Raw genomic sequence first — 23,836 nt, 5'->3', positions numbered from 1 at the left:
TCTATTATTGTCGTTCGAGTGTGTTGAATGGCACCCTGTGAATTAAGTGATGCGTCAGTTCGGGTATGCATAATCCGCCCCGGAGGTAGCAAGAGTCATTCCACCAGAAGAGCATTGCATGACTCTTCGTGGAGTGCAGCTTCATGACTAGAGAGTTTTACATGCGGGGTGGATAGCGGAATGGGACATGCGTCGTAACACTCGGTTGCGGGATGGGCACCCCCTTCCAACTTAGGACTTTAGACCATCGGCTGAGTACCATGATTGGTACGTGGGGTTGTACGGGCATCTACTGATGATGTCGGGGCAAGTTCATCAGCATCCACCTTAGGTGCCAGCACCTCAGCCTCTAGCACCTTAGCCACCAACACTTCAGCCACCATCACCTTAGGGACCACCTCAATATGCAGTGTTGAACCGTTTTCCTATTATCTCCCACAGCAACTAGACCACAGTCAATACAGTCAGCATGGCCAGTTAACCGACCACGCCGAGCCCAGCTGTTGCAGCCGACATATTCAGCACAGTTAGCATAGTCACATCGGCCAGTCCAGCGACCCCAGCCGTTGCAGCCAACATAGTCAGAACAGTCAGCACGGCCAGTCCAACGACCACGGCGAGGCTAGCCAGCACAGCCGTCAAAGTCAATCCAGTCGCTATATTCAGCCCACACAGCACATTCTGCCTGGACAGCAATGGGCTGGCTTTCGGCAGATCCCATCGTAGATTCCCGTTGATGGGGATCATCATATTCAACAATGGGTTGACACTGGTGTCGGTCATTTTGAATATTATGGTCATTTCAGCACTATCCCTACACCAGTAGAGACTGGTCGACAGGGGTCTCCTTCTGGTCGCACTTTAGGGCAAGTGTCGTGTGATTCTCGACAAAGTGGTTTCATCGCTCCGCATATAGTTTTCGACTCTACTTGTCTCAATCTGCCAGATACTGGGCCGATCACTTTTGAGCATGAGGTTGTTGAGGAGTACAACCCCGGTGCATATTCTTTGGCAGAGGTTGTGGGTCGGCCACCCCGGATTTCGGCGAGTCAGTTCAGGGTCATCCGTATAACTTACGAACAGAAAGGAATCCACCTGATAGGTTTACTCCATTGTGTTTCGGTCAGGGCATGATGGGTAAGGGACTTGATTGGATGATACGAAAGAAGTAAGCAGGGGTTTAGTAATTAAGTTTAGTTTTTAATTAATATTTTGTAAGTTTACGTTATCCAATTTTAAATTATGGTTTTGGAATTAAGTTAATGTAATTTTAATTAACCTTTTGTAAGACCATTGTACGAAATTTGAAATTATCATCTCAAAAATTGTCAACTATAATAACTCACAGAAGTTAACATGTAACTTAATAATTCAAACAAGACGACGCACACAGACATTAATTGATAAAAATAACTGAAAAATACGAACACGACGAACCTAAAAAATATTAACTGATAAAATTAACTCTAAACATACAATACAATGACCAACAAAGATCTAGGGTCCAGCATCATCACCAACTCCACTCAGTCCAACATCATCACCAACTCCACTCGGTCCAGCACGCTGAGGACATCGACTCCGACTATGACTCTGTCTACCACAGAGACGACATATACGAGGACCATGAATTTCTCATGAATCCATTTCATTGAGGTATCTGGTCAATTTGGGACGACCTTTCGACGTTCACCGCAAGGCGGGGTTAGCAACCAATGTCAGTCCCGGATAAGTATCGCCTAATGGTACGAACTCAAATCTGTAGACCTTACAAACCTCTATCATCTTGTACACATCATTCACATACAGCTACCAGTCGAGGCACTGGTTGGCACAGCAGGAAATAAAATGTCGATATGGTAGTTGTTCCACTTGAAAGTGCCCGCAGTCACACGTCCGCCGTGCAAGATCAACTGCCAACACTTTTCCATTAGGCATTACGCACCTCAAACACCTCATTTCATCTATCAAACTGGTGCACAACTATATTCCCATCACGTTGCATATTTGCTTCTATCCGCTGTTGTGCAAAAGCAGAGAAAGTAAATCCATCCCACTTGCGATTGTGAGCCTCGGCACTCTTCCACGTAAATAGCTCGTTTAACCGATAATATGTTGCTTGGACGAGCGCCAACACAGGGAGGTTTCGGGCAACCTTCAGCACTGAATTAATGCACTCGACAAGGTTTGTCGTCATGTGGCCCATCAATGTCCCTCGTCAAATGCTAATACCCAGTTTCTAAGTCTAATGGCATCGCACCACCAGACATATGCCTCACCTCGCTCTTGCAGCCTCTTTTTGTTGATATTATACTCCTCCACCATCCTTGAATACCCAATGTTGATCACAAGTTTTTGTAAGTGCGAAAATTTGAATGCCATTAAGAAGTTGCTACTAATGTGTCTAATATAAAACATCCACCATGCTCTTGGAGGTTGTCAATCACCTCCGGAACGATTTACTGTTGCATGGATTAACTCATGTCGGTCTAAGATTATACCCACACAATCTCTTCTAACAACATGCCTTTATAAATTACTCAGTAAATAATGTCATGCATCAGTGGTCTCCCCCTCTGCTAGGGCAAAAGCAATAGGCACAATGTTCTAGTTACCATCTTGTGCAACAGCAACCAAAAGTGCACCTTTGTATTTTCTGTAAAGGTGTGTGTCGTCAACTTGAACTAGAGGCCTGCAATGCTTGAACGCTCTAATGCACGAGTTGAAACTTCAAATAATGCGGTGAAGTATCCTGACACCGTTCGTCTCCTCACTCCCGTTGTACAAGGGTCGTGTTTCTATTTGAACAATTGGGCCAGGAATCCTCCGAACCATGACCGAGAACCACCATAGCAAAGCTTGATAAGAATCTTTCCAACCACCGAAAACTTTGGCTATGGACTTCTACTTTACCAACCAAACCTTTCGGTAACTGATAGTGTAGTTGAACCTTGACTGAACTTCCGCAATTATAGATTTTACCTTAATGGATGGGTCGGTCTCAACCAATGGCCTTATAGTTTCAGCAACTATATCCGAGTCATTTGGAATGATCCTGTGAAATCGTTCTCTTGGTGCACGTGTGCCTACCGTTGTATTTGCGTATCTCCCAACAACCTTTTTCCGTATCAAGCTAGCTCGGATTAGTCAATTGCACCCACGCCCATACGTCTTACATTTTACATAGAACGTCTATGGCTCAGACTCATACACATTGTAGTCGACTCCTCTAGAGATAGTATAACTTTTAATTGCTGCAACGACCGACTTTCTAGAACTATATTCCATTCCAATCCTGAACTCTCCGTCCTCAGGATTAGCAACACCTATAGAAAGAAAAAATCATCATTCATTGATTCATCCAAAATATAAATTAAGAAAAACATATTATTCACTCATCACGTACCTATGTTTGCATATTCCGGGAACTTCGGTGTATGCATGGCGTTAAAATTCAAATTACGCATAAAAGATGAAACGTCCATCGGTTGACTAACTGCGAAAGGAACCACTACACTCTCCATTGCTGCCTCAACTCCCACATCACCATTCTCATCTTCATCGCCGGCTTCATAAGTAGCTTCGAAGTCCTCTTCGCTGTCACTATTCATTTTTTCGTTCACTGCAGCTCTATCATCCACTATATCTGAACCATTTTGAATCCCAACTGCCTCTATGTTTTCAAACTCAATATACCGCTCAATCTGTGGTTGTTGCACTTGAGTCTGCCGGTAAATATAGAACATATTCTACATACTCGCATTATTAATAATCGGCATAATATCAAACTGTATTAGTCCATCAAAGACTATAACAGGATTCCGATACAGAATACTGCTCACTCTCCTCAACATACCATTCTCCATCCTTTAACAGAGACCATTCTGAAGCTCCCTGAACGTCATGGTGCATGGAACCACAAACAAAAACAGATTCTGACACACAAACTTCACTTCCTCATGAGTATTCTGTATAATCTCACCGTTGTGATACACTACCAAGTTTGTGGTACCCTCTATCACACCAAAAATACACTCAAACAACTCTTTTTTCGCAATAAAATGGTACCGAGTTTAGCTTTATATAGAGAAAGCACCCAACGCGCACACCACGTGTTGCATTGCCATTGAATCACAAAGCGACATGTCAGCAACATGCCCCTGCGTGTTGAAGCTGCCCTCGAATCACACAATGACACATCATCAATACGACCCCACTGTTGAAGGTGCCATCGAATCACACAATCTCACGTCAGCAACATGCCCCCATGTGGTGTTAGCTCGCCCTCCACGTGCTGCATCAGCACGCCCCCACGTGTTGATGTTGCATACCTGACATGTCCACCAACATGCAAATACACCAAAAATGCCTATTTCCACTCAAAACACCAACAAACTCTCCATATTAGAAAAAAAAGCCACCAAAAAACTTTTATATTTAGTAAATAATTTGTCCATTTGATCTAAACTTTTATACCCTCATGTCCTGCATCTGAAAACCACAAAATTCGCAAGCGGTTCTCAACATGGTGACAGTGCTCAAATATCTAACATGTAATGTCCTGGGAAAGCTAAAGGCGATCCTAGAACTTCTGGATTATAATCAAAGCGTATAAACAAGTCCAGACCATAAAATCAAACACAGGTAACTAACTAAAGGTCTTCATCCTAACTATAAATCCCCATTCCGAATCCTGCAAACCTCCCAACCACCAACAACAATTGAAAAGCAAACACAAGTATATCAAATATGAGATGTACAAGTAGGAAGCAAATAAGTCAATCAAGTAATTAGCAAATAATGATGCAGTCAATTAGGCAATCCAGATAAATCACACATAATGCATATGATGCATGCCTATCCTAGTGGCTGATGAGTCTCATCTGTTGGTTATCTAGCCAACCCGACGTGTCTGGTAGCTAATCCAGCCACAGTCTCTCTGTTGCGCGTTAATACCATTAGAGGGAATACGTGCCCTGTCACCGTTAGAGGGTATATGCGCCCTGTCACCATTAGAGGGTATATGTGCCCTGTCACCAATTTACCATTAGAGGGTATCTGCGCCATGTCGCCTTCACAACCAGAGAGAAAGCATTACTAATATACTCACACCTAACCTCTCCATTTGTTATTCATTTACCGTATTCAATCATGAATTACATATACATTTATCCTCAGCCAAACATCAACATCCATCTCAGCCATCCGTATAAATTCATAATTCATTAACAGCCATAACCCAGCATCACACACAGTCATTTGGCTCATATCATTCCCGGCCATTCAGCCCATACCATACGCAGTACTCCACCATCCTCCTCCAAAATTCATATCATTATTTTTCATCATAACCCATCATAACATCCCTTTTCTTCATCCATAAGCTACCCTTTCCCCTAGCTTACTCTCATTCACTAGGCATTCTATATCAAATTAAGATTTAAGGCATGAATTTGGGGGTTTATAAGCGTGAAATAACATCTCGGAAGGTTACGAGTTTGTTGGGAATGTGAAGAGCTTGAAAACAAGAGTTTTAGAAATGGATTGGGTCGCGTGTGTATGCACAAGGGTGTGCGTGCGCACGCCCAGAAGCATTTTTAAAAGTGTGCGTACGCACAGAAAGTAAAATCTCCATGGTGGAGCGCACGCACAACGTGTGCTAGCGCCACCACCAGTGTGTCATTCCCAACGTGTGCGTGCGCACAGGCCCGTGCGCACAACTCGAAATCTTTCGTTGGTTGTGTGTGCGCACAGGACATGCTAGCGTTGCCACCAGCAGCCCTGTCTCCACGTGTGCGTACGCACAATGCTGTGCGTGCGCACAGGACCAAATTCTCGCAGAGTGTGCGCGCGCACACAAACCAGAAATCACAAATTTTACAAAAGTTGCAGAATTCATAATTTTAACCCAAACTTCTAACGATCATATCTCCTTCCACAAAATTCAATTTTCATCCAAATTTAAATCATTTGAAGCTTATGAAATTATCTTTCAATTGATACAAAAATCATCAAATTTCGAAAATAATTGCTCAAGATATGATCCGTTGAAGTTCACCAAAATTTCACTTTTACCAAAACTCATAAACTCCCCATTTTCAAAACATGCATTTACCAATCCATACAAAATCAACCAAAACTCAACCATTCCAACATCAACCATTTCCAAACCTCTTTTTAATCATCAACCCACCAATTCCACCATATTTAGCTAAGTCTCACATCATAATCAACATCCCATAACTCAATTCAATATTCATTCTTTCCTCTTCCAATTTTCAAAACAACAATCAAGTTCATCAATCACCATATATTTTCACATATCAATATCATATTCCAAAAACATGCTCATCAACAAGAGCTTCAATCTTTTCATCAATTAAATACATCAATCCATATATCCATACAACATCACATGCTTTACCAACCATTATCACCATTTACTCATATATTACACTCAATTTAAATCATCCAAACAATTACATCAACATTTTACAGTCCACCAAAATACATACATAATAATACAACTCACAACATCCATTAATCATATCAATATTTCCAAGTCTTATCCTAAGGCCACTAACCTACGTTTTCACACCACATATTACATTTTAGATACAGGAAACCGAAACCATACCTTGGCCGATTTTCGTTCCACCCAGAACACTCTCAAATTAAACTTCCAAGATTTCCAAAGCCTCACCAACAAATTTTCCCACATAAGGCTCCTTTCCAAACTTTCAAAAATCACCAATCAAGCTCCAAAACACACATATATAATGCCTAAGCCACAATATCACATAAAAACACAATAACTCAATCACAAAATCACAAAATCTCAAGTCTTAAATTTAGGGTTGAAAATCTCATCTTATCCAAGGACCAAGGGAGCTAGAACAAGCATTTCCTTCAAGTTAATTTGATCCTATAACACGAAAGAGCTCAAAATCTCAATATTTTTGCCCATGAAATCCAAAAATAAGGGCTGGGAATCGAAGGATAAAACATAGCTTACCTCCGAAATCTTGGAATGGATTTTGTAGAGCTCGACATCGCAGTCGTGTGGCTGCAAACGATGCGTCAATCGGAACTCCGGATCAAAAGTTATCAACAATTGAAATTGGAAGTGAATAGGAACAAGGATTTCATGTTCCCCCCCCCCCCTCCCCCTTTCCCTTTCTTTGTGCATTGTGTGTGTGTTGCTTTGAAGAGGAGAGAGCTGAGCTCTCATTAATTAATGAGGCTTGGCTGGGCCCTTAGGCTCATTTGGGTCGATTTCTTTAAAATTGGTGTCGAAATTCTCATTTTAAATTTTTCTACCACATTAAACCATAAAAATCTCATTTCTCACCTTCCAAAATATATTTTAATTTATGAGTTAATTAGCCATTAATTGACCGGGTTTTACAAAGTGAGCCACATTACATTCTTTCATTATCGGAGTATATCTCTACTTACACTTGACTATTTTTTATACTTTTTAAAATTATTTAAAAGCATTTTTGTTGATAATAAAATTCGAGAGCATTTTCAGATGCATGTCAAGGTTTAGAAAATTGAACTGGTCAACGAATCGCTCTAGTTATTGGTTCATTAATTTATTGGTTCAATCGGTTTAATTGTGGTTCAATCGAAAAAAAATTATTTTATAATAAAATGATAAATAAAATATAAATAAACACACTGAAACATAACAAACTCAAAAGTCAAATAATAAAAGAAACAATCAATCATGAAATGCCAACCTCAATAGATATACAACAAAAAAAAATCACCATAGAACCATAAGTCCATAACAGAATCAAAGAAAATCAGTCACTGTAACAACAGAACCATAACAATTAACAATAAAACCACAAAATATCATAATCAAGATACAAGAACATCATCAACATCATTAACGATCCTAAACCAAACTAGAGTAATGACAACAAGAGGTACACAACCAAAAAAATTTACAACAGAACCATAAGTCCATAACAGAATCAACGAAAATCAGTCACTATAACAACAGAGCCATAACAAATTAACAATAGAACCACACAATATCAGAATCAAGATTCAAGAACATCATCAACATCATCGACAATCCGAAACCAAACAAGAGTAATGACGATAACAATTAAAATAGAAAAATGAAAAATCACAGATTAATAATCCTAAAAAGAATACCTTCTAAAGCACAGAGGTGAGGGAGAACTGGATAGCTGGAGCAAAGAAGGTTTGGAGTGTGGTGGAATAGAGATGGTACGGCAAAACAACAACTTTGCGCAATGGAGGAACAACGCGAGACGAGAGCAAGTGACAAAGTGATGGAGACGACAGTGAACGAGAATGACGGAGTGACGAAAGCAAGTGGACGGTGACTTCGAACAGTGGTGGAGACGATAGTAGTGGGGAAGGCGGTAGCTGGACGAAGCAATTGATGGAGTGATGGAGGAGCTTGATGCTGCTACTGGTAGTTGTGAGTGAGTGAGTGCTCATTGCTCAACAAAAAAAAGAAGAGGATTAAGTGTGTGTTTGGATTACAATTTGTAAACGGGAGTTTGCATATAATTGATTTTGCAAACTTGATTTTGATGAAAAGTAAATTTGTGTTAACGTGATTTATGTTTGGCAATCTTTATGTCAAAATGGATTATAGTAAAATAAATGTTGTTTGGATTATACTACTCAAAATCACTTTTAGATGAAAAATTAGGTAAAAAACACATATATGCCAAGGGGAGATTGATATTACCCAAATCAGCCAAACAAGAATCTTATTCATCAATCAACCAGAGTACATTATAATGTAATTCGAATCAACTAAATTCGAATTATATTTTTTCATAATTCGAATCAACCTAGATCAAATTATGACCAACCCAAGCGTACAAGTAGTTCGAATCAAGTAGGGTGGAATTAGACAACCATAATTCGAATTTAGTCAATTCGAATTACATGCATCACGTGACAAGAGGAAGTTCGAATTACTCCCTTTTCGTAACAAATTCTAATAAATTTTTTTAATGAATTTATTTAAATTATACTACAAAAAATATTTTATTCTATGTAAAATAATTTTAAAAAAATGGCTTAAAAATGTTTTTTAAATTATTTTGTATACAATAAAATATTTTTTGTGGTATAATTTAAATAAATTTATTAAAAAATATTCATGAGCTATTAAGAATGGGCAGAAGAATATTGTATAATCACATTAAAAATAGCTTTTAATAAGCACAAGTACTATAATTGTGTTTAGTAAAACAGCTTTTAAAAATAAAAAAAAATTATAATAAACATATTTATAACGAAGAATAATATTTTTTTTCAAATTTTAGAGACCAATAATTTAAATATTTATTTGATTTACTCTCTATATTAATATAAATAGAGTTATCATTAGTCAATAATAAAACTTGTACTGATACGTCTATTACCTATTTATATATATTGACTCACTTATACTTATACAAATCACAAAAAATGAGACACATATCTCAAGTAAAATTATATGAAGATTGTGTTAGAATTTGTGAAGGTTAGGTTGAGAAATTAGAAATATATGAGGATTCCAATAGCAATATAATGACAGGAAATATGTATGAAAAAATAAATAAAATATATTTTTTAATTATTTTATATGGAATAAAATATTTTCTTTAATTTCTAAATTATTATTGACTATGTAGAGTACTTTATTTAAAATTTGAGTACATGCATGTATTTACCTAAGTCATTAGAACATTACAAATTTTTATAGTACTCCTAACATTTTTTAAGTCATTTTTTAAAAATTGTTTTGCATAGAATAAAATATTTTTTGTAGTATAATTTAAATAAATTCATTAAAAAATTTATTAAAAAATATTTATGAGCTATTAAAAATGGACAAAAGTGTATTGTATGAAATTCGAATTGATAGCTCATTAATATTTTAAAGAAGTCTCGTAATTAAATATTTTGTTAGTTTTTTTTTAATGCATGAAATAAAATATATATTTTTTAATTTTTAAATTATTATTTTTTAATAAATTTTTTTAATAAATTATTAATTTTTTTAATAAATCAGGGTGTAATTCGAATCAGGTTGATTCGAATTAATGTGTGTGCGTGTGTATAATTTGAATCAATATGATTCGAATTATACGTAGATGGAGTTTGAATTGAGTAGATTCGAACTATATAAAAATGACTATTGGTAGATTCATGAAGTAGTTTTTCATTTGGCTTATTTGTGTAAATTTTTTTTCTCTTGGTTTAATATAGTAATTTGCCCTGAAAAATTACTAAAAGAGACATCAATTAAAAAAATTACAATAAAATATAATATATAAGAATTATAATTATAAATTTTACATAGTCGAATAAAAAATAAAAAATTCCAGCCGAAACAAAAATAAAGTATAATAAAATATAAAACGAGAACTCACGTAAATAAAAAACGATAAAAATTTTAAAAAACTAACAATATATATCATATGAATAAAAGAAATACAATAAAAGATAAAAAAATTCATATGAACTATATCAAATAAGAAAAATAAAATAAACTTCATATAAGATATAAACACAGAGCATAAAAGAGACTTATGAACAAAAAATAATAAGAATATCATAAAAAAAAATTAATAACATATTTTAGAGATTAGAACATTGAAAAAAATAATATAAAAAAATCAATGATAAAAAAAAGTCAAATAAAAAAATAGGCACTCTACATATTAAACATAAAGAACAGTAAATAATAAAAAAAAATTCATATGAACTAAAAAATAATAAAAAATAAAAATATAAAAGAGAGTACTATACATTTTATAATATTAAACAAAAAAATATTTTATAATTTATTTTAGTGTCATTAGTACTCTTTAATTTAGTATTATTTTAGACTATAAATTTTTATTATTTAGGACTCTTTTGTTACTTATAATTAGTATATAATAAAAACAAAAATAAAGTGAAGTACAATAAAAATAAAAAACAAAAAAAAATTCATACAAATATAGTATATAATAATCACAACCAACAATATATATTATATAAACAAAAAAATTATAATAAAAAGTAAATAAAATTCATATAAATAAAATCAAATAAAAAAATTTTATACACAACATAAATATAGTACAATAAAGGATAGAAAAAATAATTTATATAAACAAAAAATAATAAAAATGTCATAAAAAATTATATCAACAATAGTTGTCATATAAATAAAAAAAATATAATAATAGAAAATTAAAAAAATAACATCAGAATACTAAAAAATAATATGAAAAATATTTATTATATAAATAAAAAATACAATAAAAAACATAAAAATTAAAATATGAAAGAAAGAACTAAAAATAAAAAAAAATTAAAATCTTTACTTTGGCAGTGATAAAAACAAATCTGAAAAAAACGAAGAATATATAGAGAATTACTGTCAAATTACGTGATTACGTGCATCCTTTTTATAGAAGAAATGAAGGGTACAATTGATAGATATGAAATAAATTTTTAAACTAATTCTTCCAACAGTAATTAACCTTCCCAACGTGAATGCAGAAACTTGAATTTTTATCTTCACGTAAACGTACGTTCAGAGGTAAAAGCACTTCTGGGTTAGGAATTCCAAAAAATTGCCAAACATAACAATGAAACGTTCAAGACACTCAAACGGACTTTTCTATTTTCCATCGTGAACCCAAATACACCCTTATAAGTCATTAGAATTTTTGTTTTCTCTTTTTTTTTTTTTTTTAACACAAACTAATGCCGTTTTGGTGCAAAATGTGAAAATCGACCGATCCCAATTCGATTTGATCGGGCAATTTTCGACCAATTTAACGGTCCAATAGTGATTGATTTTTAGAATAGACTATTTTAACTTCTGACCAAAACAGAATCCTCGATAATTCACAATTCAACTGAGTGATCAACTAATTTAAACCTTAATTTTTGTAGTTTATCCTAATACTTTTTTATTATCATATGGATCCTGTGCAAATTCCATATTATTCCAAGTAAAAAATAAGCTAAATTAATTTAATTATATTAAATATACATTAAAATTAATAATAAATATAAGATTTTACCGTTTAATTTTAGTGTCTAAATAATACTTTTGAAAATAGCATTTTTGTGGTTGGTGACGAAAAAGGGTGTATATATATTGCATACCATACTACTAGCCAAGAATCCGGTATCGTTAAGCACGAAGAAAGAACCATAGGCGGAAATTCCAAACCCCAGCTTCCTTCTTAAAATTACAGTCTCAACTTTCACCTTCTTCACTCCGATTCCCAGGTACGCTCTCAGATCTCATTTTCCTCACTCCAGATCTGATTTCTTTTACCCTCCCTTTATCGATTCCATGTTTTACGCTTTTCTGACGATTCTGTTAATGGAATAATATATTGTTGCGTTTTGTCTGTTTCAGGCAGCTTCAAATGGCGGCGGCGGCTTCAGCAACAGCGCCTACCTTCACCGTTGGAACCGCCTACAGAGGAACCTCCCTCCCTCAATCGAAGCCTCTCGGAGGACTTAGGTTTAACTCGCAGAACCCCCTCAAGAACTTCTGCGGCCTCAAGGCTTCATCTTCCGTCACATTGGAGTCCCAATTATCGTTCTCCGGCAAAGAAACCGTTTCCGCCCTCCGAGCATCTTTTGCATCCAAGGCACAAACCCAAGACAGGACTATCCACTACAATCTTCAGCCTCAGGCATCGTTCAGAGTCGCCGTTCTCGGTGCCGCCGGAGGAATTGGCCAGCCTCTCGCTCTGCTCATCAAGATGTCCCCGCTGGTTTCTGATTTGCACCTTTATGATATTGCCAATGTCAAGGGTGTTGCTGCTGACATCAGTCACTGCAACACGCCTTCGCAGGTCAGGGATTTCACCGGAGCTGCCGAGTTGGCTAACTGTTTGAAAGGGGTTGATGTTGTTGTTATCCCCGCCGGAGTTCCAAGGAAGCCAGGGATGACTCGCGACGACCTTTTCAACATCAATGCCGGCATTGTTAGGGACTTGGTTTCGGCTGTGGCCGATAATTGCCCAGGTGCTTTTATTCACATCATCAGTAATCCGGTGAACTCCACTGTGCCTATTGCGGCCGAGGTTCTGAAGCAGAAGGGTGTGTATGATCCTAAGAAGCTCTTTGGTGTTACTACCTTGGATGTTGTCAGGGCAAACACATTTGTTGCTCAGAGGAAGAACCTGAAGCTGATTGATGTTGATGTCCCTGTTGTTGGGGGCCATGCTGGGATTACCATACTTCCCCTGCTGTCGAAGACAAAGCCCTCTGCGAGTTTCACTGGTGAAGAGATTGAAGAGTTAACTGTTAGGATTCAGAATGCAGGAACAGAAGTTGTTGAAGCAAAGGCTGGTGCCGGATCTGCTACTCTGTCTATGGCATATGCGGCTGCTAGATTCGTTGAGTCATCCCTTCGTGCTCTCGATGGAGATGGGGACGTGTATGAGTGCTCGTTTGTACAATCAGACCTGACTGAGCTTCCATTTTTTGCTTCAAGGGTCAAACTCGGCCGGAAAGGAGTTGAGGCTTTGATTCCATCTGATCTCCAAGGGTTGACTGAATATGAACAGAAGGCTTTGGAAGCACTTAAGCCGGAACTTAAGGCCAGCATCGAAAAGGGGATTGCTTTTGCTCAGAAGCAAACGGTTGCTGCTTAAACCTTCAATTTATCAAAGCATTTAGTCTCTGTTGTCCCTTAGAATAGAAAATCAAAAGGTTGTTTCTCAAGGTATTATGGGTTTCTTTCTTTGAGCATAAATACTTCTTAGAGAAGTTAGGTTGAGGATTTTATTGTAGGATCATACTGCATTCAGGACTTGGGATGCAAAATTTTCCATACTATCAATTCTGCTTCCAGCCCTATTGGTAGATAGGGAGTGAGTTTCCATTCCTGCTACTGAATTGTGCTCTAGTTTTTTGTCAGAAATATCAAAATATATCATTGTTATCATGTAAAATTGGTACACTTGAAGCTTTAATTTCTCATTGTGTTTTTGAATAGTAAGGCTGGGAGACATATTTTAAAAAGTTATGCTTACTTTGATCAACTTGAAGGCTAGCGATCAATATTAGGTCAATTAAAATTTTTATAAGGGCTATGCTCAGAAATTTCCTGTGTACTTAGAATTTCACTCAAAACAGTAAATGTGCAGAAAATCATTTGACAATAATAATAGGACCTTTGATTTATTGCTGTTACATTTCCATAACTGTATGGACTTACTAAAAGGAAAATTGTTTGTTGAATATAGTCATTATCATTCAAAAGTTGATTAAGAGGTACTCGAAATACAACATTGGAGTTGGCAGATAATGCCAAAAGAATTGCCAGAGAGTATTGGAGACGCCTTCCTTTCTGCATGTCTAATAATAACCTCTTCTTTATGTCGACAAATCCTAGATAAACATCCTCAGTATGAACAAAATATCTCGAAAATGCCACTACCAAACCCATCAAGTGGCAAACACAAATATCCTCCTTCATGTCTGAGTGGCAAGTATCCAATATCATCATCATGTGCATCACTTAATAGGACAGTCATATACAAAGTGATCAATTCAACAGCTTGAGACAAATTCAGATGAGTCCCTTGGTTTTATAGACTAACAAGTGAACGGTGCTTAGTTCTGAATAAAGCCAACCATATCTGCATCAGAGGCAAAGCTTTGCTAAAGGTAGTGTTTGCCGTTTGGTTTCAGAAAACTTGCCTTCAGGGGAGTGCTCCATTTGAAGTATGTCTTCAGAGAAACTTCACTAAATTAGTGTTTGGTTTTTCAAACCTATGACAAGCTCAAGGGTTACCTTTACCAATAATCATTACAAGAGCAGAGCCCTCCACGGAAGTGGTGAAACCGATTATGGTCCCTAAGGACCACATCACGGTTGTAAACCCAGGAAAATGTTTTCAGGAAATTGTGGCAATCAACACATAGTCGGAGATTATTGGCCACTCTCAGTGTTGTGCCTGGTGGAGTAGCAAGAACCCCAAAAGCAACAGCCAACTTTTCACTGTGATAAGAGAGCACATAGCCCTTTTCTTTCTCATCTATCTTATGTAACTCAGATGAAGGCTCAACAACATAACCTGCAATCTTCAGCTGCTTATTGATCTCATTCAGCGTCTTATAAATCTCGCTTTTTCTTGGGTGCAAAACATCATCGACAACAAAATCATGTACTGTTCCTTTCAACTCAATTGTGCTACAACCAGGTGTTGTTTGGATTGATTTTTCTTTCATAAGTTTTCTCACTTCTGCTACCTTATCCCAGTGACCAGCTGAAGAATAAATATTCAGGAGCAAAACATAATCCCCGGCTTCTTGAGCCTTCAATTCAATCAAGTGTTCAATAACTCGTTCGCCAAGTGTAACATCGCCATAAATTCTGCAAGCTCCAAGCAAGGTCCTCCATATTGTTGAATCTGGCCTCACAGCCATTGAGGTAATCAGTTGATAGGCCTTATCAAGTAAACCAGCGCGACCGAAGAGATCAACCATGCAGCCATAATGATGAATGTTGGGAGTAATCCCAAACTCTCGACTCATTCGGTCGAAAAATGAGATTCCCTCATCAACCAATCCAGAATGACTGCAAGCAGACAGCACTCCAGTGAATGTCTGATCATCAGGCCAAATCCCCAATCTCTGCATCTCTTGAAATGCTTCAATTGCTTCTATCCCATATCCATTAGCTGCCAAACCAGAAATCATCGCACTCCATGAAACCACACTTTTATTGCAAGTTCCCTTGAATACCTCATAAGCCTTATCTAAACTACCACACCGAGAATACATAGATATCAGAGAATTAGACAAATTGAGAGCAGCACCATAACCATGTTCCATGATGTATCTATGAATTCGTTCACCGAATTCCAAGGCATTTAAATGAGCACAAGCTTGAAGAAGAAGCAAACAAGTAACATCATCAGGTTCACATTCATACTTTGAGCTCTGCATGACATCAAACAAATTCAGAGCATCCCGACTCCGTTTATTACGAATTAAGCAAGAGATCATGACGTTCCAAGCAATGGTATCCCTCTGGGGAATCTCATCAAACACCTTGCATGCATCATGACATTGCTGACACTGCGAATACAAGTCCATGAGAGAAGTGAGCAAAAGGCTATCTGATTGGTGTCCATCTTTGAAGACATTGCAATGAACCTGTGCCCCTCCAAAAAGACACAGGAACCTGATACAACACTTAATAGCAAAAGATGAAGATAATGGATCTGCAGAAACACCTCTTCTCCTCATATCTCGATACAATAAGAGACCTTTTTGGGGTGAATCGCTCATAGAAGAGGCCCTGATCATGGTATTGTAATGAGAAACAAAAGGGGAAGTAAAGCTCCGGAAGAAACGGTGGGAATAGCTATGGTCCTGCAATGGGCCAGAGAGAGCAACACGGTTCAAGAAGTGAAGAGAAACTGCAGGGTGTTCAGCAAGAGATGTGCGGAGAATATGAGCGTGTAATTGAAGAAGATGGGTCTTGTGAGAAGCAGATTTTATGGCGGAAATGACCAACTCCATGATGGGTGTTGGTTGGTCATGTTTACTTTGCTGAAAAGGAGGTAACCATAACTTCGGGGGAGGTTGCTCCCGTGGGTTGGTGGTGTGATGAAGAAGATGAATGGCAATAAAAGAAGAAAGTGAAAGAGAGAGACGTTGGAGATTTGGCGCTGCAAGGAGCCAAGCGTTGTGGAAGAACACAACTTGTTTCATTTGCGGAATCTAGCAAGATTTCAAGCTCTCAAGATTGAAGAACAGAATAGTAGAATACAAGGAACTGACTACGCCGCCAAGTAAAAAATCTAATAATTCTAAATTTCTAATAATAATATTGTTTTAAAATGACAAGAAAAAAAAATTAAATTATTTGGCTAATTTTTTTTTTTTTTTTTTATATGAAACCAAGTTTGGTGTAATGATGGGTTATGTAAGGTTGGGGAGTTTTACACTGTTGTGATGGCATTCAGGTGGAGGGGAGAAATCGGACGGTCTAATTTATTGCAGCTGATAGGGAACACAAATCGGACGGTTCGATTTGTGGTTCATGGAGGGCAGTGCAAAGAAATCGGACCCACCGATTTCTTGTTTGACGTTCAAATTTTATTTTTTTTTGCCCAAAAAAATCGGACCCAGCGATTTCTTTGCTAGATGGAAAAAATTTTGCAGGCCTTGAAATCGAACCCAGCGATTTCTGGGTTTCCTTTTATTTTGCGCGGGCCGTTCACTAATCGGACGGTTCGATTTTATTGTGTAAAAAAATTTGAATGACCATAAAAGCGGTCGGACGGTCCGATTTGAGTTATATATATATATATACCCAACTCAATGCTGAGCAGCCAACTTCATCTTCTTCTTCTTCCGAGCTCCAAATCTTCGAAGCTCACCTCTATCTTTCTCTTCTTCTCCATTATCATGGATGATAGAGTGAGATTAAAAGTGTATTATCATGGCCAAATATTATTACAAACATCTGAAAGAGTGAAATGTATGTGTGAAAATCCATTAGATATTATAATTCCTTTCACACTGTCATATGAAGAATTAAAAGGTGTGATTTGTGAGAAGATGGATTCTCAAATATCTAAGAGAGTGTCGTGTATTCTGTATAGATATCCTATATCTGTCTTTGGTGGGTTCGTGCAATTTCAAATGAAATACGTGACAGATGAAGCGAGAATGCAAGAAATATTTTCAGTGTATTTTGGAAGTCAATCCTAAATATCGTTCATCGAACTGTATATCGAGTTCGAGCAATTTGCAGCGGACCGAGATATTGAATTGGAATATTACAATAGTGATAGTGAGGAAGAGTTTGAAAGTAACTACGAGGTCGTTGATCCGGGTGTAGACGAAGATCAAGCTGACGATGCTATGGTGGCAGATGTGGCGGATGTGGCAAATGCACTAGCAAACCAGCAGCCGTTTGTGGAGCCGACTTTCATGCGGTCGTTGGATTTGGAGGTCATGCATGCACCGGAGTTTTCTCAATATGTAAATGCAGGTACGTCATAATTTTAAATAATAATTTGTTAAATTATGATTTGTGCATATATTTTGAGTTTGATACGAATATTTAAGACAACAGTAAATAGGCGAAAATATAGCATATACTTAGTAATGGTTTAGGGTTTAATTATGAATTAAACATGTATGTTGAAAAATTTAATATTTCGCATTCTTGTGTTATTATTAATTTATTAAATATCATTTGATAATGTAGTTGATAATTATGTTAACTTTTGATTGATTTATTCTTGATTTATGGATCATAGATTTTATTAATTCGACACGTATTCATGAATTATATATTGAAATATAAAATTTGTGATGTGATTGCAGCAGAGCTTCCTGTTATGACGGATGGTGAATTTACCGTGAGAATGGAACTCAGTTCTAGGGAGGCAGTAATTAAGGCAATGAAAGATTATACCATCCGTAGAGGTGTAGATTACCGAGCGCATGAGTCAGAACCGACGACATTCTATCCTAAATGCACCCAGTATGGCGCAGGCTGTGATTGGTTGATCAGGGTGAGCAAAATGTCCAGGAAGTACTGTTGGGAGATAAGGAGGTGATGCGTGAGCATCTTTCCTATCTTTTCCTAGTGAATTTGCATTTAAATTGTTGAGTTTAATCAAGAATTAATTGTCTTTTAGCCACTATGGATGCTACTTTGAGTCTTGTGCAATTCTGTGTATTTTAGGTAGCATTCGGCTGGATTTGATGGAGTTTCTGCAGCACAAGAATTAAAGGAGATGACCAGCAAGGAGCGACGCGTACGCGCACCTGACACGTGCGCGTGATTTGGAGATTTGGATGGCGACGCATGCGCGTACCTGACGCGTACGCGTGACACGTGAAGAAGACCATCGACGCGTACGCGTGACTGACGCGTACGCGTGACATGCGCCACGTGCAGAAAACGCAGAAAACACTGGGGGCGATTTCTGGGCTGTTTTTGACCCAGTTTTCAGCCCAGAAGACACAGATTAGAGGCTGCAGAATAGAGGACTCAGGGGAACACTCCCCGTTATTTCCCAAGTTAGGCATGGATCCTACGAAGTAAGTGGTCCCCATCCATCAATTGAAGAGTTGCTGATTATTTAATTAATTCTGATTTAAACTTTATTTTTTTCTTTAAAATAGGAAAATATATTATTTTAGTTTTAGAAATTAGATTTTTTTATTAATTAGGATTAGATATAAAAGAGAAAAGAAACTTCTTTTCTGGGGATTTATTCCACATTATTCACAATTCACAGTTTAAGAGAATCCTGGTTTCCACTCTGAACCATGAGCAACTAAACCTCAACTGTTAAGGTTAGGAGCTCTGTCTATTGTATGGATTGATTCTATTGTTTTTCTATTTTAATTCATGTCCTGATTTATAATTCAAGAATTTTTTTCGTTCTTTATCTTATGAATTTGGGTGGAACGGAAGTATGACCCTCTTTCTAATTGAGTTCTTGTATAACTTGGAAAAGCTCTTTACTTGAACAACAGCTTGAAAATAATTTATCCTAAATTCTAATTATCTGGATTTAACGGGATACGTGACATATAATCCTCTTATATTTGGATAATTAGGATTTTGTGGCATAATGACTAGAATTAAACTTCACCCTCTAATTGGAATTAATTGACCAAAGAATTGGCAGTTGATGAGAGTTAGAGGAGACTAGAAAGGTCTAATGAAAGGTCTATGATACTGTGAAGACAAATGGAGTGAACCCAGAGGTGTACAAACTCATGCTCTTCCCATTTGCTCTGAGGGATGGAGCAAAGCTATGGCTAGATTCCCAATCCAAGAAGAGTTTGGATACTTGGGACAAGGTTGTTACTGAGTTTCTTACTAAATTTTTCCCACCAAAGAAGCTGACTAAGCTTAGAGTGGAGGTTTAGACCTTCAGGCAGAAGGATGGTGAAACTCTTTATGAAGCTTGGGAGAGATACAAGCTACTGACTAGGAAATGCCCTCCGGACATGTTCTCCAAATGGACCCAACTAGATATCTTTTATGAAGGTTTGGGTGAAATGTCCAAGATGTGCTTAGATAATTCTACAGGTGGTTCATTGCACAAGAAGAAGACACCAGATGAGACTATTGAGCTGATTAAATTGGTTGCAAGCAACCAATATTTATACTTATCTAACAAAAATCCTGTGAACTCTGAGGCTCCTCAGAAGAAGGGTGTTATGGAAGTAGAAGCTCTCAATGCTATTCTTGCTCAGAACAAGCTTAAGTCTCAGCAAATAAATCTACTTACTCAACAGATGGGTGGAATGCAAGTCTCAGCTATCAACACCCAAAATCCACCTCAAGAGGTCTCTTATGACATGGCAGGTAATTTTGTGCAAAATGATAATTATGATTATGCTCAACCTTCTTCTGAACAGGTCAATTACATGGGGAGTGGTCCTAGAAATCCCAACAATGATCCATATTCTAAGACCTACAATCAGGGGTGGAGAAACCACCTAAATTTTGGGTGGAGGGACCAATCTCAGAGACCTCAGAATTTCAACAATAATTCTCAGGGCGGCTTCCAACAGAACAATCATAGTAACCGCCAATTTAAGTCTCATCAACAACAAGCACCTCGGCAGGCAAATTCTAAATCCCAAAAATATTCTAATTGGGAGATGATGAGGAGTTTTATGCAGGAAATCAGAGCCTCCATTAGAAACTTAGAGGTGCAAATGGGCCAACTGAGCAAGCAAATACCTGAGAGGTCTGCAAGTATATTTTCAGGTGACACAGTGGTGAACCCAAGAGAAGATTGCAAGATTATCCAATTGAGAAGTGGTAAAGTAGCTGGCTCTGAAGCCAAGGTCAATGAGGAGTTAATTGAAAAAGAAGCTCCAGAGGAGAAGAAGGAAGAAGTAGAACACGTCCCTCCTAAGCGTGCAGACAACCCATTCCCTGATTCTCTTGACACTTATCCCACCTTACCAAAGGCTCCTGAATACAAGTCAAAAATGCCATACCCTCAGAGACTTCAGAAGGCTTCCAAAGAAAAGCAATTTTATAAATTTTTAGATGTCTTCAAGAAGCTACAGATCAACATTCCTTTTGTAGAGGCTCTTGAGAAAATGCCTTTCTATGCAAAATTTATGAAAGAATTGTTGACCCACAAGAGGAATTAGAAGGAACAAGAAACAGTGGTGTTAACCAAGGAATGTAGTGCCATTATTCAACACAACCTTCCTAAGAAGATGCCAAACCCAGGGAGCTTTGTCATTCCTTGCACCATTGGAGATGTCACCATTCAGAGAGCTTTATGTGATCTTGGAACTAGCATCAATCTAATGCCACTTTCAGTGATGAAAAAGTTTCAAATTGAGGAGGTAAAATCCACTCGTATTTCTCTTCAACTTGCTGATCTTTCTATTAAATTACCTGTGGGTGTTGTTGAGGATTTACTTGTTAAAGTAAGACCATTTATTTTTCCTGTTGATTTTGTTATATTAGACATGGAAGAGGAGGTAAAATGCTCTATTATACTTGGTAGACCCTTTTTAGCTACAGGTAGAGCTCTGATTGATGTGCAAAAGGGTGAATAAACCCTGAGGGTCAATGAAAAATAGGTGGTCCTTAATGTTTTTGAAGCTCTCAAGCACCCTAATGATTCTGAAGGGTGTATGAAATTAGATGTTATTGAACCACTTGTTCAAGAGGTACTGAAAGCTGAAGTGCTTGATGACATTCTGGATCTTATTTTTGAGTTTGAATTAGTTGAAGTTGATGATTCACCACCCCAGAAGGCTATGGTTCACACGCCTAAAGCAGAGGAGGAAGCCCCAAGCTTGAGCTCAAACATTTACCTCCTTCTCTGAAATATGTGTTCTTGGGTAAAAATAATTCCTATCCAGTGATTATTAACTCTTTCCTGAAGCCTGAAGAGGAAGAGGCGCTTATTTCAGTGCTCAGGAGCCATAAAACAGCTCTTGGGTGGACCATTAGTGACTTGAAAGGGATTAGTCCAACCAAGTGTATGCACAAGATCCTCCTTGAAGATGATGCTAAACCAGTTGTGCAACCACAAAGGAGACTCAATCAAACAATGAAAGAGGTGGTCCAAAAAGAGGTAATGAAATTATGGGAAGCAGGTATTATTTACCCTATTTCTGACAGTCCTTGGGTAAGTCCTGTATAGGTAGTTCCCAAGAAAGGAGGGTTGATAGTGATCAAGAATGAAAAGAATGAGCTTATTCCTACAAGAACAGTCACAGGTTGGAAAATGTGTATAGATTACAGGAGGCTCAACACTGCTACAAGGAAGGATCATTTCCCCCTGCCTTTCATTGATCAGATGCTTGAGAGGTTAGCTGGTCATGCTTTTTATTATTTTCTAGATGGATATTCTGGATATAACCAAATTATAGTGGACCCTCAAGATCAAGATAAGACAGCATTTACATGCCCCTTTGGAGTATTTGCCTACAAGAGAATGCCATTTGGACTTTGTATTACTCCAGCAACTTTTCAGAGGTATATGCTTTCAATTTTTTCTAACATGGTTGAAAAGTTTATTGAGGTATTTATGGATGATTTTTTTGTTTTTGGTAATTCTTTTGAATCCTGCCTTAAGCATTTATCTCTTGTCTTGAAACGGTATCAAGAATCAAACCTTGTTTTAAATTGGGAAAAATGCCATTTTATGGTTACAGAAGGCATTGTTCTTGGACATCGAATTTCAAGTAAGGGGATTGAGGTTGACAGAGCAAAGGTGGTGGTAATGTTAAGGCAGTCAGGAGTTTCTTGGGTCATGTAGGATTTTATAGGAGATTTATAAAGGACTTTTCTAAAATTGGTAAACCATTGAGCAACCTGTTGGTTGTTGATGTTCCTTTTGTCTTCGATTCTGATTGCCTACATGCTTTTGAAACTTTGAAAGCAAACCTTACCTCTACTCCCATTATAGCTCCCCCTGACTGGGATTTACCATTTGAGTTGATGTGTGATGCTAGTAACTTTGCTATAGGAGCTGTTTTAGGACAGAGGCATGGTAAGCTTATACATGTCATTTATTATGCTAGCCGTGTGTTAAATGATGCCCAAAAGAATTACACAACTACAGAAAAAAATTATTAGCTATTGTGTATGCTGTTGATAAGTTTAGGTCATATTTAATTGGTTCTAAGGTTATTGTTTATACTGATCATGCTGCTTTGAAGTACCTTCTAACCAAACAGGATTCTAAACCAAGATTAATCAGATGGGTGTTGCTCCTTCAGGAGTTTGATATTGAGATAAAAGACAGGAAAGGGTCAGAAAATCAAGTAGCTGACCATCTCTCCAGAATTGAGCCTGAAGCAAGAGTACAACCACCCACAGCTGTGACTGAGACATTTCCGGATGAGCAATTGTTCCTCATTCAGCAGGCTCCATGGATTGCAGAAATTGCAAATTACAAGGCCATGAATTTTATTCCAAGGGAGTACAGTAGGCAACAAGTAAAGAAGCTATTGACTGATGCAAAGTACTACATTTAGGAGGAACCATACCTGTTTAAAAGGTGTTCAGATGGTATCATCCGGAGATGTATCCCGGATGAGGAAAAACAGCAGATTCTTTGGCACTGTCATGGTTCTGATTATAGAGGCCATTTTGGTGGTGAAAGAACAGCTACAAAGGTCTTTCAGAGCGGGTTCTACTGGCCGACTCTCTTCAGGCACTCAAGAGCATTTGTGAAGCACGGTGACAGATGTGAAAAAGCCACAAATCTCCCTGCCAACCATAAAATGCCACAGCAGGGGATTCTTGAGGTTGAATTATTTGATGTGTGGGGTATTGATTTCATGGGACCTTTCC

At 37.5% G+C, this 23,836-nt stretch overlaps 3 protein-coding genes and 1 non-coding gene across 5 annotated transcripts; 2 read left to right on the top strand and 2 right to left on the bottom strand.

Annotated features, from left to right (window-relative positions):
* Positions 1–12,106: 12,106 nt before the first annotated feature.
* On the top strand, positions 12,107–13,961 carry LOC112722502 (malate dehydrogenase, chloroplastic). The gene is made up of 2 exons (XM_025773559.2): positions 12,107–12,279; positions 12,413–13,961. Exon 2 carries the CDS (start codon positions 12,423–12,425, stop codon positions 13,659–13,661), a length of 1,239 nt encoding a protein of 412 aa, XP_025629344.1. The 5' UTR covers positions 12,107–12,279; positions 12,413–12,422; the 3' UTR covers positions 13,662–13,961.
* Positions 13,962–14,163: 202 nt separating this feature from the next.
* Positions 14,164–16,734, bottom strand: LOC112722501 (pentatricopeptide repeat-containing protein At3g47530). The gene has a single exon (XM_025773558.3). It carries the CDS (start codon positions 16,732–16,734, stop codon positions 14,809–14,811), a length of 1,926 nt encoding a protein of 641 aa, XP_025629343.1. The 3' UTR covers positions 14,164–14,808.
* Positions 14,500–19,417, top strand: LOC140176389 (uncharacterized). Of its 2 annotated transcripts, XM_072207227.1 has the most exons (5): positions 14,500–15,179; positions 15,275–16,814; positions 16,928–18,022; positions 18,361–18,551; positions 18,725–19,417. In XM_072207227.1, the coding sequence occupies exons 3-5, from the start codon at positions 17,893–17,895 to the stop codon at positions 18,743–18,745; spliced, it is 342 nt and encodes a 113-aa protein (XP_072063328.1). In that variant the 5' UTR covers positions 14,500–15,179; positions 15,275–16,814; positions 16,928–17,892; the 3' UTR covers positions 18,746–19,417. The 2 variants fall into 2 exon arrangements, with proteins under 2 accessions (XP_072063328.1, XP_072063327.1); XM_072207226.1 differs by having other exon boundaries at positions 18,361–19,417.
* Positions 19,418–19,902: 485 nt separating this feature from the next.
* On the bottom strand, positions 19,903–20,009 carry LOC112724964 (small nucleolar RNA R71). The gene has a single exon (XR_003164100.1). It is a non-coding gene; the product is annotated as a small nucleolar RNA R71 (small nucleolar RNA).
* Between the last annotated feature and the right edge of the window lie 3,827 nt (positions 20,010–23,836).

This window comes from Arachis hypogaea, chromosome 11 (assembly GCF_003086295.3).
Source record: "Arachis hypogaea cultivar Tifrunner chromosome 11, arahy.Tifrunner.gnm2.J5K5, whole genome shotgun sequence".
Taxonomy (NCBI): domain Eukaryota; kingdom Viridiplantae; phylum Streptophyta; class Magnoliopsida; order Fabales; family Fabaceae; genus Arachis; species Arachis hypogaea.
The sequence above is the reverse complement of the archived record's forward strand: the minus strand, read 5'-3'. Positions and strand labels throughout refer to the sequence as shown.